General features: G+C 34.5%; 2 protein-coding genes across 10 annotated transcripts in view; both read right to left on the reverse strand.

Moving 5' to 3' along the window:
• Positions 1–782: 782 nt before the first annotated feature.
• Positions 783–15,187, reverse strand: part of LOC132189074 (ubiquitin-like-conjugating enzyme ATG10) — a 36,700-nt gene continuing 22,295 nt past the window's right edge. For 6 of the 9 annotated variants that reach the window (XM_088513040.1, XM_088513041.1, XM_088513042.1 and 3 more), the window contains exon 7: positions 783–1,099. In XM_088513040.1, coding sequence (XP_088369166.1) covers positions 902–1,099 — 198 coding nt within the window. In that variant the 3' untranslated portion in view covers positions 783–901. Of the gene's footprint in view, positions 1,100–2,590; positions 2,689–6,799; positions 6,900–7,066; positions 7,164–7,244; positions 7,283–7,376; positions 7,562–7,638; positions 8,002–15,187 lie in introns of those variants that run through there. The other 3 variants (XM_088513035.1, XM_088513039.1, XM_088513033.1) reach the window with 3 other exon arrangements.
• On the reverse strand, positions 13,120–14,703 carry LOC148587184 (rust resistance kinase Lr10-like). The gene is made up of 2 exons (XM_088512961.1): positions 14,542–14,703; positions 13,120–14,280 (listed from the first exon to the last, which is right to left on the reverse strand). The coding sequence occupies exons 1-2, from the start codon at positions 14,555–14,557 to the stop codon at positions 13,169–13,171; spliced, it is 1,128 nt and encodes a 375-aa protein (XP_088369087.1). The 5' UTR covers positions 14,558–14,703; the 3' UTR covers positions 13,120–13,168.

The raw sequence follows: 15,187 nt of genomic DNA on the forward strand, positions 1-15,187 counted from the left end.
TGTAGACTGTGTAGTCTATTTATTAGAGAAAAATAAAACAATTAATTAAGAGAGATGTAATGAGTACCAATGATTGAACTACATAGCACATTTCATCCCCCAACTTAGTGAATTGCGTGTATATTTACACAGTACAAGGTTGTGGTGTTTGTTCTTAAGGCACCCAATAGGTGACAACGTTTGTTTTTATGCCACGACCTGTCCATTCAAGAAACACAATACTTACAAACATGGTTGTAATTGTAACTAAAGTGAAGGAATTTTACACCATGATATCTTGTGTTGTGACAAAAAGCACTGATAAAGGCCATCAATGGTGGTAGTTCAGCGATCTCAAGGAATTCTCGAAGTGGTTAAGCATGTACTAGGGTGAGAGTGCCTACGGTTCTTACCATTTAAGCTTCTCTTGTGTAGCTTCTAATGGACAGGTGTTACTATAGTCACGCCCAGATAGAATAGCTACAGTTGATTTCCCAAAACCCACATTTACTTGTAACCACCCATGTAAGTAATTCAACTGCCTCTATCGTGCACTTTCTAATTTTCCCCTATTTGCCTTTGTTTTGAGCACCATGAATAGTCCCTTTTGCTATCACCAAGTGCAAGAAATGGTGCATGTCTACGTTACTAAGCACGTTCTCATGCCTTAGATTTAGCAAACAACACCTATTTCTTTTATTTGTTTGTTTCTTTATAACATGCAATTTAGGGACTTTTTTTGAGAAAATCCTACCCATTAACTGGCTCCTCTCATGATCCCGCAATTTCATCCGCTAAAAAACTAAAATTAATACCTTTACTATTTCATCATAAAGGGGGTTTCCAGTATGTTCATTTAGTAGAATGTAGAAAAAAGAAATCATGTGCAGATATAATCAAAGAAACTGTTATCAACAAGTCATTATGGCTGATTCAGCATTTCAAAAGGAATTCTAAGACCAACCACTTGCCCAACGACTGATAGCCATGAAAGCAGATAGAGTTCAATTGTCACTCCATTTTTAGCCACAGAAACATCAACATGAAAAAGCAGCTTCATCCACTCACTTGTCCCACATGGATGTAATTTGAACCATGGCCTGTTCAAGTATGGATGCTCCTAAATTGAGAAAGTCAATGTTGTCAAAGTTTTCTCACCGCTTTAAGTCAACACCAAAGGTATAAATAGTAAATTCTTCATGAAACATAAAGCTCTCACAAGTAAAGTTGACAAGCGATGATTCAACATCTGCTTTGCATACAAAAGCTAAGCATAGAAAACTACACATGCAAGATGAATACAAGGTTCTTCACAAGATGCTTCAGTCTAATGATTCATTAAACATAATTAGACTGCAAGAACCATATTTACAAGAAGATATACGACAGTAGTTTGGTTTCACTGCGAACAACTAAGTTGATGTACAATATGATTACTACCAGAAGACTTGTCCTGATTCCTCAGGATATCAGGGATCTGATCTGAGAAATGGGAGATTCTATGGAATAGATGCACAAAATCTAAGTAAAACAGAAGCACCATAACCAGGACAAAAAAAATCTCAAGGTTGATGTTCATATTTTAGAAGCCTTATATATTTCATTACGTAGGCATTCATTTACAGTTATTTCACCTTATAAAATGTACTTGCACTCATCCTCCCTACATTGCAGAGTGTCCACTGCTACAAACTCATCCATGTACAACATATATATATATATATTGCCTCATCATGACCAAAACTTTTTCCTTCCACAAATATAAGAAAATCCCCACCATCACCTTCACAAGTTCGCCACCAATGTTCATGGCCTTAGTCATGACTACCACAACCATGGCCACTGCCACCACCCACAAACCCCTCCCAACAACTGTAAGAAAAAAAAAATAGACAATGGTAGGGCCCCAAATCTAAAGATCGAAACTAATATAACCCAAGCTTGTTTTGGTTTAATTTATCTTTGGCTTTTTTTGGCGATCAAATATATTCCAGTTTCACTTAGAAACCAACCAAATTTGATTCAGTTTCAGATTTATCCCAAACCTTATCCAAACTGAACCGTACACTCCTATAGTCCTATTTGTTTTTTTTTGATAAGTTACACTCCTATAGTCCTATTTGTATGGTAGGAGTAACCTATATTACGTGTCAACCATTATTATGTCATATAGATTATGCCGCTCAATGAACCAGCATAAATACCTTTATCCATGCAAAACACAAAGCAGCAAATGTACAGACCTATGTCATATATGCCTATGGTATATTTTATGTAATATAAAAGTGAGCACAAAAGTGGCATTCAATGTCAACTTGAGATCTACCAAAAAGCTTATGCTAATTTTCTAATAATAAATAGGTTAGATCATGCTCTATTCTTGGGAAAGGTAAAAGCTTGTACCACCAGGTGCCCCCACAACCTTTGATAGAGATTTCATGACAATTTGATTTAAGTTTCATAATATCCATTGAGAAAATATAACAGCAGTTCTGTGTCTTAATCCAAATTATAAAAAGCACATATATTACTATCACTTATGATCATAATAATCATAACAGAAACCCAAAAAGAACACCAAATTAAGAGAAAATTGGAACCAAAAACATACCTCCTGGGTTATGAACGTCCATTTTGAATCCAACAGTGCTTTCACAGAGTGAGCAGGAAGGTCTTTTTCGATTTCATTAAACCCTAAAGGTTCTCCATCTATATAATTGAACAACATCAATGCTTTGTTGGAACTTATTAACACCATTGTAGATATAGATGTTAAAAATGCTTGCATTTTGTATAACCAGTATAGAACAACTTCACAATCAGACTAGATCAAAATGTAGTATATTTTAGCTATACTTTAGCCACATAATGGTAGATCTATCAAGATCAAAGTTAGATAGCAAGTCAGAAGTCAGACCTGAACTTCCAACATATTCACATACATAGATTTTGGTGGCCTCTCTCTCTCTCTCTGGGAAACTCACACTCAAGAAGAATGCCTCCCAAGGAGGAGCAATTAAAGACATATCAGATATGTTACCACGCATTGAATCAAATGAATAGATTTCTGTCCAGATAATGGCAGGATTGTGTTTAGAATCCTATGTTTGCTCATAAACTTGGGACAAACAATTAATCATCTTTTACTTCAATGTTTCATCACTAGAGAGTTAGAAGTGTTCTCATTATGGGGAATGGAAATATCGGACCTTTAATAGTGTTGAGCATAGGATGTTGTTCCTTAAATTTTCAGTTTTGAAAGGATTGTATGATTAGATGTCTGCTGTTGGCAATGTGTCTTCTCCGTTTCCTTTTCTTCATTTGCTTGATTGTATGAATTTCGTATTGTAATTCATTAGAGAATTTTCTTGTTCTTTTTGCCCCCTACTTCCTAGGTGGCTTCTCTTGTATACTTGTGTATATGGGGCCACCTTACGCTTTTAATGAAATTTCGATTAATTAAAAAAAAAATCATTAGGGGATTATCGTATAAACTTCCTGTATACATGAGAGAGAGAGAGAGAGAACTTGAAAAAAGACAGGCTCACAATTCTCCTCTAGATGGGTCTGAACCATCACTATACCAGTTATATTATGCTTGAATCTTCACGAAGAAAATGACAGTTTATTTCATTCATTAATACACTCAATAGCCTATATTCATTTAATTGAGATAAAGGTTTAATTGAGTTGAGTAGATTAATAACCTCCTTCAGTGGTTCAAACCTCTATGCAATACATCAAATGATGGAAGCAAGTCCAGTCAAACCTTTTTTTTTTTTTTGATGAATGAGTAACTTTTCATTATCTACGTATCTCTGTACAAAGAAAGCTTTAGCAAAACTAAAGCAACTTTAGCTTATATACAAACCAACCCAGAGGACCAACAAAAAACAAGGCTCAAAGAGAAAACCAGAAACTATGCAAAAATAAAAAATAAAAAATCACACCAGAACCCCATGTAAACCCCAAGCATTACAAAGAATAACATTGCCTTCAGTTTTCTAAGTCCAGTCAAACCATTTTTTTTTTATATAAGTAATCAAAATTTATTAAGAGCGAAAGTGTGCAACCCAAGTACACATGAAGTATAAAAAGAAACACCTAACTAGAAAAAGACAAAAGATCGAGAAACAAGAAAGTCCACTAAAACTAAAACAATGTAAAGTTTATTTCCAGCATGGCAAGGATTCACATAAGGAGAAGAGTTCATCTTCAAGTTTAAATTTTCAATTCATGCAAAATTCAATTTACATGCTCACATAAATATAAAAGTGGATGAAGGCAGCAAAATGCCTCTCTTTCTTCCCCTCTAACTTGGATTTCCAAGATTCCATAATAGTTAGAAATGCAGATGGAGAATTCGAAGTAATCCTTGTCATCCATACATACTTATTTCACAACTTGTTCCTGCCTGATGGCTAGGTGTTGCATTATTTCAATGGTTCAAAGTTAGTTTTAATCATGACAAATGCACAACATGAGAATTAATAACAGGAATTTTTTTTTGAAATAAAATCAGAAAAAAGGGGGAAAAAAAAAGGCTGATCATCACCTAAGAATTCGGCGCATGAATTTTCAATTCCCAAGATTTGAAAATGTTCAACCATAAATTTGACTAGCATCCAAAGATGTTCTAAGAAGCATCCTTGGCCCCTAAAATAAAATAAAACAAATAAACCAAGCCAACAACTTTCTAACGCAAATAATAAGAGTCAATACTTGCTAATGTAGCCTACGGAGGGTGCCGATTAGGCCCCACATCAAAATTGACCATATTTCTGAAGAATTTTGATCTTAAATCTTGCTCTTAAGGGAGCTTCTTTCTCCCTGCAACATAACTTTACTAGTGCAGCACAACAAAAAGAGCTGGCAAACTTTGAACCAGAAGAAGAAAGAGGAGATGATGGAGCTAATATTGATGATTAGCAACTATCTCAAGCACTCTGGCAAGTACTATCAACTTAAAAGGATGAAGAAGACTGGAAACAAAATAGCATATTTCAAACATGTGTAAGATGCAAGAGTCAGCTAGTACTATGGTCATTGATAAGAGCAGCTGAACCAATGTTGCGCCAGAGGATGCTCAGTGTTTAAAAACTTAACACATGCTAATCCTTACAAGGTTGCTTGGGTAACCAACACGAATTTAAATATCCATAAGAGATGTTTGCTTGCCTATCTGATTTGCAAATTCATAGATACAGTGCAATGCGATGTTTTTCCTCCAATGGTGTGCTTGCTAGGCCAACCACAGTTATTTGATAAAAAGAACATAGCACTGTGGGTTCGATATTACATATTTCTTTCCCAGCAGCCTATTTTGAAATTTTTGCCTAGAAGAATCCCAAATTAGCATAATGGGGTAGTTGAAGACTTAGCTAGTAATTATGAGGAAAGTATTTCATTTTTTAAATGAAAGTTTCCCAGAATTACTTCAAATAGGAGCTAGTTACTAATGATGATAGTTCTTTGCTTTGAAGGAACTTATGGGTGAAGAAAGTCAGTTACTTCTCCCGGGCAGCTGCTGTCCATTAAATTCCTCGGATCTAATGAGCTGTCCTACTTACTTTTCAATGAAATGTGAGTAATTCCTTAAGAAGTAACCTTGGCTACAAAAGGATGTTACTTGAACTCTTTTGGCAGTGATTCAATAAATTGAAAGTTGAGTTGTTTTATTTTTTACTTTGGAATCCCTTCCCTCCTTCGTCTCTTCCTATCTAATCTTCTTTCTCAATTCTCTTTCTTGTTGATGTTCTCAGCAGTTCTTTCCTTCTTTCCTGCTGCAATTCTTAGAAATCTAATCTCTTTTTTCTCACATAATTGATCCCAAACAAAAATATGATTTTTTCCCCTCTTTATATCCCACCTATGATTCTATTTCTCTTTTCTAACCTTCGCCACTCAACCTTCCTGTCAAGACAATCTTAGAAACAATTAATTAAATGATGTCCTGCATCATTCTGTATCCACATTTTTTCTTTTCTTTTAAATATAAAAAAAAATAACTTATCACAAAAGGAAGACATCAAAAAGTGATCTAAGGAAGAGGGATTTAAAGCATTCCCTGAAAACTCCTTATGGATCAACCAAGAATAGAGAACCAAAAAGTGAACACACAATAAACTTGCAAATAACCACCAGCAAACTCATTGATTGAAATAACAAATCTGGCCAATCTAACTAATGTGGATGCATTTCAATCATTTATAGAAGTATGTCGAGTTAAAACAAACTATACTGTGTTTCTTAAAAAGAGAAAAATTGAAAGACGGGATGCACATTATGTCAATGAAAACAAGAAATAAAACACAACAAAATCCTATTACCATACATGTTTTTTTTTTTGATAAGTAAAAATGTATATATCAAAAAACCCAAAAGGGCGCAACACAAATACACAAGGGGTATAAGAAGCAAGTGCCTAGAAGCACCCAAGAAAAACCCTAAGCTCACAAGGAGCACCCACAAGAGGCCGAAATAGATCCAACCAAAGCCCAAACATAAGCTCACATACTTACCACACATGTTATGTGGTACTAATGACCAAATTTATGAAGGTGCTTGTTTGTGGAAAAAATTCTCTATGTACTTAACATTATCAAAGACATAATTGGTTTCTGCCGGACATATATAAGAATATGAAAGCATTTCTTGTATCATACTGTCATTTGTGCGTGCGTCATCCATACATAGACATATATATGTAAATATATCATACTGTTGTGTGTGTATCTATGCATGTGTGTGTGTGTGTGTGTGTGTGTACATATATACTCTGCATTCTGTTTATGATCTGATTAAATAGAGATGAACATACCACTGTAGTAAGCACGAAAAAATAGCACTGGAACTCTGTATGAAGCACTATATATTATATGGAGATCATAGTAAGGTACTTTGCTGCAATTGCTCTGGACCTTGCAATAAGAGCAAGATCTGATCAATGTAGTAAAAGAGACAAGAATCAACAGGTAACAGAAAAACATGCAACTTTCATGAGCGATATCTATGTATCCTTTAGTACACTTCAAGATTGATATCAAACAAAGGAATCAGAGACAAGGATATCAGTTAAAAGACATACTAAGGTGGCAATATCAATGAGCTCCTCTTTCTCGGAGCAACTTGTCTCTTCTTTCTGAGGGCAACTTAGTTCATCATGTTCTTCCTGTGCATAGCAACTATAATAATGCTAAGATCAATCGACCAATTAAATAGCTAGAACTGCTTCATTATAACATCAAGGACAAAGCTCAATTGACCTGAGAATTATGTTCTCCAATGATAAGTATCCTTCCACCTAAGAGCTAGAGAGAGAAGTAAAATAACATCAAGTATTGAAAACGAACTGATTGTAACAGAGGGAGACTAAGAAAACGGTTGACAACACTAACATCATGAGAAGCTGAAGCACCCCAAGGTTGTTTTGGACAAGGGACCCATGACCACGGAGGGAAAGCTGACATAACGCTTTTCCATTTCTGCATAAAAGCACAAGCAGCAAGACGAAAATCACCTGATGAGAGGGTTCCATCCCATGATAAAATATCCATGACAGCTCTTTTACAGCTGTTACAGCCTGAAGGGAAATAGCAAAAAGATATTCACTTTCAGAGTTGAAATTATATAGGTATGCACTAATTTGGGGAGAATCACCTCAAACTCGATCAGATCGGCGAAAGGACCGTGTGGAACAATTGCAAAGTACCCAGTTCGTTTGAATCACTTTTTTCACTGATTAAGGGTCCAAGGACGAGGCGTTGGCGAGAACAGTCGAACGGGTCCCAGACAGTCGAGGGGTGAACTCTTGTTTTGTTTCTCTGCAGCTCTGTTTCTTCTTTGCTTTGCTCTCCGCAGGTGTTCAGGCCTTCAGCCTCCTCCTTTTTCATGTCATGCACCGAGTCATGAGGGGATAAATTCCTCGTCTTTTGTTCCACGCACCTCCCCTTGTCTTTAATTTTCGTGGCTCATTTAAGAGACAATTTTGGGGAAATCAGTATTGTTGCCCTTGTTCTCACACTAGAACAACTTTGCACAACTTTGGTGTTACGAGGATAATGTTTCACATGGATTAAACTCTAATCAGCCATGTATATAAGTTTTTGAGCATCTTTTTCTTGAAAGTCAATTTTCAAGGTTGAGGTTTACTCAAGATTTATATCATTTGCATTCTTTTGTCTTTTAGTTGACTTCTTTTTCTGCATTGTATGCTTTTTTTTTTTTTGTGTGTTCTTATGAGCTAAAGTGTAGGTCGGGAAGACCAACTATAACTATCTAACTTAGGCGTGATCATAGTAGAATCTACCCGTTGTGCACTACTCATGAGGGACCTAGACAGTGGGAACCACTGACGCACTCTTAAGACTTGCCGAGCTACAGCTTAATCCAATCCCACTAGGACATTACTGGGAACCAATGTGACTAATACTAATCAGGCTTTGCGGAAGAATGCTTTTGTTCTTAACTTGGCAACACTATTCCTTGTATTAATCTATCATTTAAGCTCAAGATCAATAATTAAGCAATATTAGCAAAATCAATTGTAAAAGGCAAGATGAGTACAAAATAAAGATGATAATGCTTAATTTAATAAAAAAAATTGTGCACATTTAAGTAATTATCACAAGGCCACTTCCACTAAGGCCTAAAACAACCGAAAATAAGGCCAACTCCAACTAAGGCCCGAGAGGAGCCCAAGAAAAGCTCCTTAAATGTCTCATTTCTCTCCATAACAAGGTATGCCCAAAACACACACTAGACTTCTCCCCATATGAGGATCTCCCTGTATCTCTCTCCATTTCTCCCCTCAAGCTCAAAGATATTGACTTGGACATCTGAGTGGCATCGGTCTCATGACTGAACGAGTTTTGGATCTACATTTATGACTGGATTAATGTTCTTGGCCTTACACTTCTACATCTCCTCCTATATACTGCAATAAGTAAAAAAGCAATGGAATTTTCAGTGAAGCTTCAGTGTCATAAAATTGCAACTTCATTTGGCAGAGGTTAAAGGCATCAATTTTATTCACTGGTTGCTGTTATTACTATTCCTATATCTCTATTTTGCTATCTCTATGGAAAAGAAGACCATGATTTCGACATCTTGTAAACTTAATTAGTCGTGCTTTGAGAATTAATGTATGCGTGCGTGGCATTGTACATGAGTTATTTATGATTTAGATACCTAATTATGATAAAAATGACGCTTTTTTATTTCGAGTCTTTCTTGGTAGTACTAATTCCTTATGAGTATTTTCCTTTGAAACATGCAGACTTTGAGGAGAATCAAGTTTTCAAAACTTGGTGATGCATCGATCTTTGAAAAAAATGCCATATGTATATTGGAAAATTAATTCTACTACCATGTGAATCATTTTTGTTAGAACAATTTTCTTGTGCCAAATACTTGATTAAGTTGGACTTGCAAAAGAGGAAAACCTGTCGAGGGTGTTGGCAGTGGATTACTCTGATGCTTAAGTTAGTAATGTTTGAGACATGAAATAGAATTGATTTGAGCAAAAGTTTTGAGTTAGGAGCCTAAAGTCTATTTTACCTTGCTTGGACTTAGCTTTTATAGTGGTTCCGAAGTAACTATCTTCGTATCATGTTCTAGCTTTTCCATGTGAATACCTCTCATGATGGCTTAGGCTTATGCACCCATTATTTCATAAGTTAAAAGTATATTCCATGTAGTGGATTTAAGCATGGTCATTATCCTTGGAGCACACTTTATTGGCATAGGAGTGGATCTCCTACTACTTTGGTACGATAGGACTAGGCCAAGAGATCAGTTTCGGGCTTTTGTATGCAGGCTTTGTGGGTCGTGTGGGTTTGTCGGCCCAATTTTCAATAGTTACCCCCTCATTCCTTTATCCGATGTGACTAGTTGTATTACAGAAATTTTTTTAAAGAAAAATCAAGTGAGCTAGTTGTAAGGTGAAAAAATGGAAATGACCTAAACCGCACGCTTTTAAAAAGTTTTTGGAGGGACATACAATCGCCAACTCGAAATGTTAGAGGATGTTCATATGGAAATCGTAAAAAGGTTGCAAATGAATCATTTGATGCCAACCCCCACATCGACACATTAAATACAAGTATGAGTTGAAAAATCCAAGGGTAAGCACATTTTATCTTTTGACCAGAAACATATAGCTTGTAACGACCTAGATTTTAAAGCTCTTATTTAAATAATATTAAATAAGATTAAAAATATGAATGAATAAATTAGATCAATGATATGTAGATTAATGATATTGAATAACTATTTAGTGTTAAAGGTATATTACATTGATTTTTGACATCTTTTGTATATCACTTCAATTCTAAAATTTAGCTTCATTAATATGTTTATGGGCATAATTAAACTCAATCTAGTTAATAAATTATTTATATTGGTGTTTAGTGAAGTTAGAAATTAATTTGAAGCTTTTCAGTTTTTAGCCTAAAAAGCAGTGTCTTAATTTTCATACTGTCTAAATGAGATTAAAACTGCTTAAGAAAGATACCAAGGCTAGACACCTTTGTTGAAAGCTTAAAGTCTTCTAGTAATGATGATTATAGTAAATATCATGATTATAATGATTTAATAAGGCAAGTGGCCAAGTGGGAATGCAAATAGATTAAAGCCTAAGTTGAATAGGAAACTTTGTACAGGCCTAAAGTAGACTCAAACGAACTCGGATGAAGTCGAACTAAAAATATAAAATGTTTGTTTTGGAGTCCTCTATCTACCCTCAAAATTTCATGTCAATCGGAGTATGTTTGGACATTGAAAAATGGATCGGAATACACTGCCCTCATTTTGGACGAAAATATCAATTAGTATAGAGCATGAAATATGGACTAGGTTCATTCTTTTGGTTAAATACATCTCAACCCTTAGATCAATGTGTAAAAATAAATCCTAACCATTCATTCTCTTATAAATAGAGCCTTAGCTAAATTCACTTTCACTTAAGTTTTTACAATCTTAGAACAAGTAAAATTGTTTGCTCCTCCTTTCATTTTATTTCTTAGTCCTAGCCAAATACCATATAACTTAGATCTTTCTTATAGTGTTCAAGTGTTTTTTCTAAACTAGCTACCTAGAGAAGATTTGGTGGAGTTTTACTTCTAAGGATTATTGGGTAAGTGTTTCTTGTATAAATATCATGATTTATTGCTTTTATCACTTATTCTCATTTAATTGTTTAAAGACCCAATAAGCGTATAATGTAAAATAAAGTAATGGATACAAGTGAATTAATAATAAAGAGTTAGTGGACAAAATCAATTAAGGACTTATAATATTATCTATATATTATTTATTTTACAGTATTTACATTCAGTCATTTCTTTTATGTCATTTAAATTTCTGTTCATATTTCTGGCGGTAAGGACCATTTGATCTCATCCCCGAAATATGCATTTAACATTTACATTCAGTCATTTAACTAGTTATAAATAACTATCTTAGATTAATATAATAAAATGAGTAAGTAAAGATGAAGTGACGGATAATAAATAAATATAAAAAGATGAGGGTCTTTAAACAATGATATTATTGGAGAAATGAACTAAGTATTGTTTGTATGTATGCATTATATGCAGAAGTGGAGTAGAATACTACGCTAAGGAGAGTAAGTATGGATATACTTACTGAGTACTAGCTTTGTTTTATTGTTATAGGAATTCTTATTTTGTCTTATTGATATAATTTTGCAATACAACTGCTGCATAATGTGTCTAATAAAATGGGCTGATAAGATAGCCACCTTAAGAACAAGCTGGGTGGATTGCCGCGAGGAACTGTCGGTATCTCAATGGATGGGGGTATATAACCGTCCAAAAGGCCTAATATATAACTAAGCTGGGGCGGTGTAGTTGCCAGTACCAAACAGGTAAACCTCTAAAGTGTGAGCGACATAACGGACGTAAGCGGGCTGAGAGCTCATGAGAAGAGGTCTGAAGAAAGATTATCATAAAACACAAACTAATTTGTCATTACGCTGCATTCACAACTCATTCATTATTATATATTTTAGTCTTTAATCTTATTTGTTCAAACTAGTCTTTTTAGTCTTTATATCTAGGAAAATAGATTACTCACTTGTTTGCCTATGTAAATATGATAACGTCATCTTTACATAGATCTTGATGCAGGGATAGAAAGTGAGGACGATGGTCCTTTTACTGGTTTTGATGGTTGATAGACCATCTGCTGCAGGATTTATGCTTACTCTATGGAGCAAGTCTCATTTATGTTAATCGTTTTTATTATGTATGGTGATGTGTGTAAACTTAATAGATATTACTATGTTAATTTAGGTGCCATCTGTGGCATATATTTGGTACACCTAATGTGTACATATGTTGTAATGAAAACCATGTTTATATTTTATTTAATAATATATCACCTCGAGGTATTTCAGTCAGCTCAACTGTGTTGTGTAAGTTATTCCTAGGTCATAGGAAAAGAAAAAAATATACATACTCCGCTGTAAGATTGTATTTTCTAAAGTTGTAGCGTCACGACTTCGATATTTGCTAGTTCAAATATCGGGGCGTTACATAGCTTATGCCCAATGGCTAAAACATCAAATACAAAATAAACTAGGCCATTCCAATTGGTTCCAAGTGCCTTTATAAATGGACCACACACATAGAATATTGTAAAATGTCAAAGTCATGAAGCTCCCACGTCTTACACGCCCTTCATTTTGCAAATATACTATGACAATTATTGTTGTCAAGACATGACATTATAGTCTACCATTTGATCAAGCACTTTCCTTGAATCAATGCACACCTGACACTTACATCAAACCCAAAACTCTCTAGGGTAAATTTAAGTATTTAACCATTGTTTTAACATTCCATGCCTTCAAATCTTTCAAAGAAACAATTGCTCAAATAGTTTGTTGGCTTCCATATTCAAGAATAAGAGTTCATGAATGTCAACAATATTATCTCCAAATGACAAGGACTAGTCCCATCCAATATGTGATATTCACAACGCAACATATTACCAGTGGAGAATGAAGAATAGCAACATAACTTCTCAAACTTAAAAACCAATTTTATTGGTCAATTATGAGAAAATAGAATCCAACATGAAAACATAATGTAATAAGGAGATATATCTTTCAAAAAAAAAAAAAAAAAAAAACTCTTATTTGTTACACAGAAATTTTAATTTGCATTTAAAATTGAGATGATTGACTTGATTCATTTGATTCATTCAAATTCTCACCACCATTTGTCATGGTACTCTCTAGTGATGATAGGAAAGGCTTGGAAGGCATTTGTAAGCAGTCAACTTCTCCTTCAAGCATGTGCACAACTTTGTTCATTGAAGGGCGATCACTAGGCTTCATTTGTATACACCATAATGCAACAATGATCATCTTCTTGCTTATTTTCTTTTCCTCCTCTGTGGCATTTTCCATTTCAATGTCATTTCCGTCGTGCAATTGGTCATAGACCCAAGTAGGGAAGTATATTTGGCTTGAGTGTTCTGCAAATGCATTTAAGTTCTTTCTTCTACCAGCCATTTCCATCAATAACATTCCAAAACTATAAACATCAGCTTTGTATGAAACGCCTCCAATGTTTTTGTAGAACAACTCAGGAGCCATGTATCCTAATGTCCCTCTTACAGCAGTCAAAGAAACAATGCTGTCATTTACTGGATACAATTTTGCTAGTCCAAAGTCAGAAACTTTAGGAGTAAAATTCTCATCAAGAAGAATGTTGTGAGGCTTGATATCAAAATGTAAAATTTGCATGTCACATCCTTGATGTAAATATTCAATCCCACGAGCCACTCCTAGAGCTATATCATACATTTGATTATAGCTTAGGAGTGTGCATTCTTCTGACAAAAATATAAATTTATTCAGGGAACCATTAGGCATTAACTCATATACTAGAGCCCGTTTTGATCTTTCAACACAAAAACCAATGAGTTGCACTACATTAACATGGTGAATCCTTCCAATGGTTGCAACTTCGCTTATAAAATCTTGTCCATTAGCTTTGGACTTACCTAACATCTTTATAGCCACATAGCGACCACTTCGAAGCGTTCCTTTAAATACAGTGCCATAGCCTCCTTCGCCCAATTTATCCTTGAAATTTTTGGTAATCTTTCTAATTTCGGAATAAGAGTACCTTATTGGCACGAGGTTATTGTGACTTTGTAGAAATTCTTCAACAACATCATACATTGATAAATGCCTCCTCTTCCATTTATATATCAAGAATGCAATCACAAATGGAGTCCCCAGTATCATTTTTGCTGCATGGAGCACTCCTATGGAAGAACATCACCAAAATGGATTGTAAGCCAACACATGTTGCATTGCTGTAAATCTTTTTTATTATTATTATTTTGTATAGTTAAAGCTCCCCTAATTGCCTTTTAAAGCCTAGTAATTAAGTACAATACTTGTTATCTTTTATGGGTAGTAATTTATTTTTTCATTTTGGCAAATTCATGCTTTACATCCTAAAGAATGATATGCGAAAAAGGAAAACAAAAATTAAAAAAGATCGAAGGAGAGAAGGTTCTTACCCCAGTTGATGGTCATATACAGTAGAAACGCGATTGTCGCAACTGCAAAAATTATGAAAAGAAAATTTAATTAATTAATGAAATTGCATAAAAAAATCTCACCTAGGGCCATGGTTAAGAAGAAATAAAAGCAACACGATAAACCCCTTCCAGCATTGAAAAAAAAAAAAAAAAACCATAAATCTCTACTTTATGTGTCCAGGCTTTCAATTAGATTGAGCTCGATTCGATATATATATACTTCTCAACGACCTTGAGCTAATTAAATATGTAGCAGTGGATGCATTATTTACTTATCGAGGCTTGTAAACAAGCTATCCATACTAACAATGTATTCAGGATTGCGTTGGAAAAAAAATTAAAAAAAGCAAAAAAGTCAAAGAAATGCTTCTTAAGTTTTTTTACCAATTTTTGCTTGGCACAATTTTTTATATACTAAAACCAAATTTTAAGCTCCTTAATGGAATCTCAAACATACTCTAACTCTCTTTAGCTCTCTTATCAAGCAAACATTGGCATGGAGAAGGCAACTTAATTAAGCTATTTTTCATTTTCCTCATTATTTCATAATTAATCTAAATAAAACCTAAAAGTTTGAGACCATCTATTTTGATCCCCAAGCACAAAATGGATAATCGATCAAATA

This window comes from Corylus avellana, chromosome 2 (genome assembly GCF_965113065.1).
Source record: "Corylus avellana chromosome 2, dhCorAvel1.hap1.2, whole genome shotgun sequence".
Lineage (NCBI taxonomy): Eukaryota > Viridiplantae > Streptophyta > Magnoliopsida > Fagales > Betulaceae > Corylus > Corylus avellana.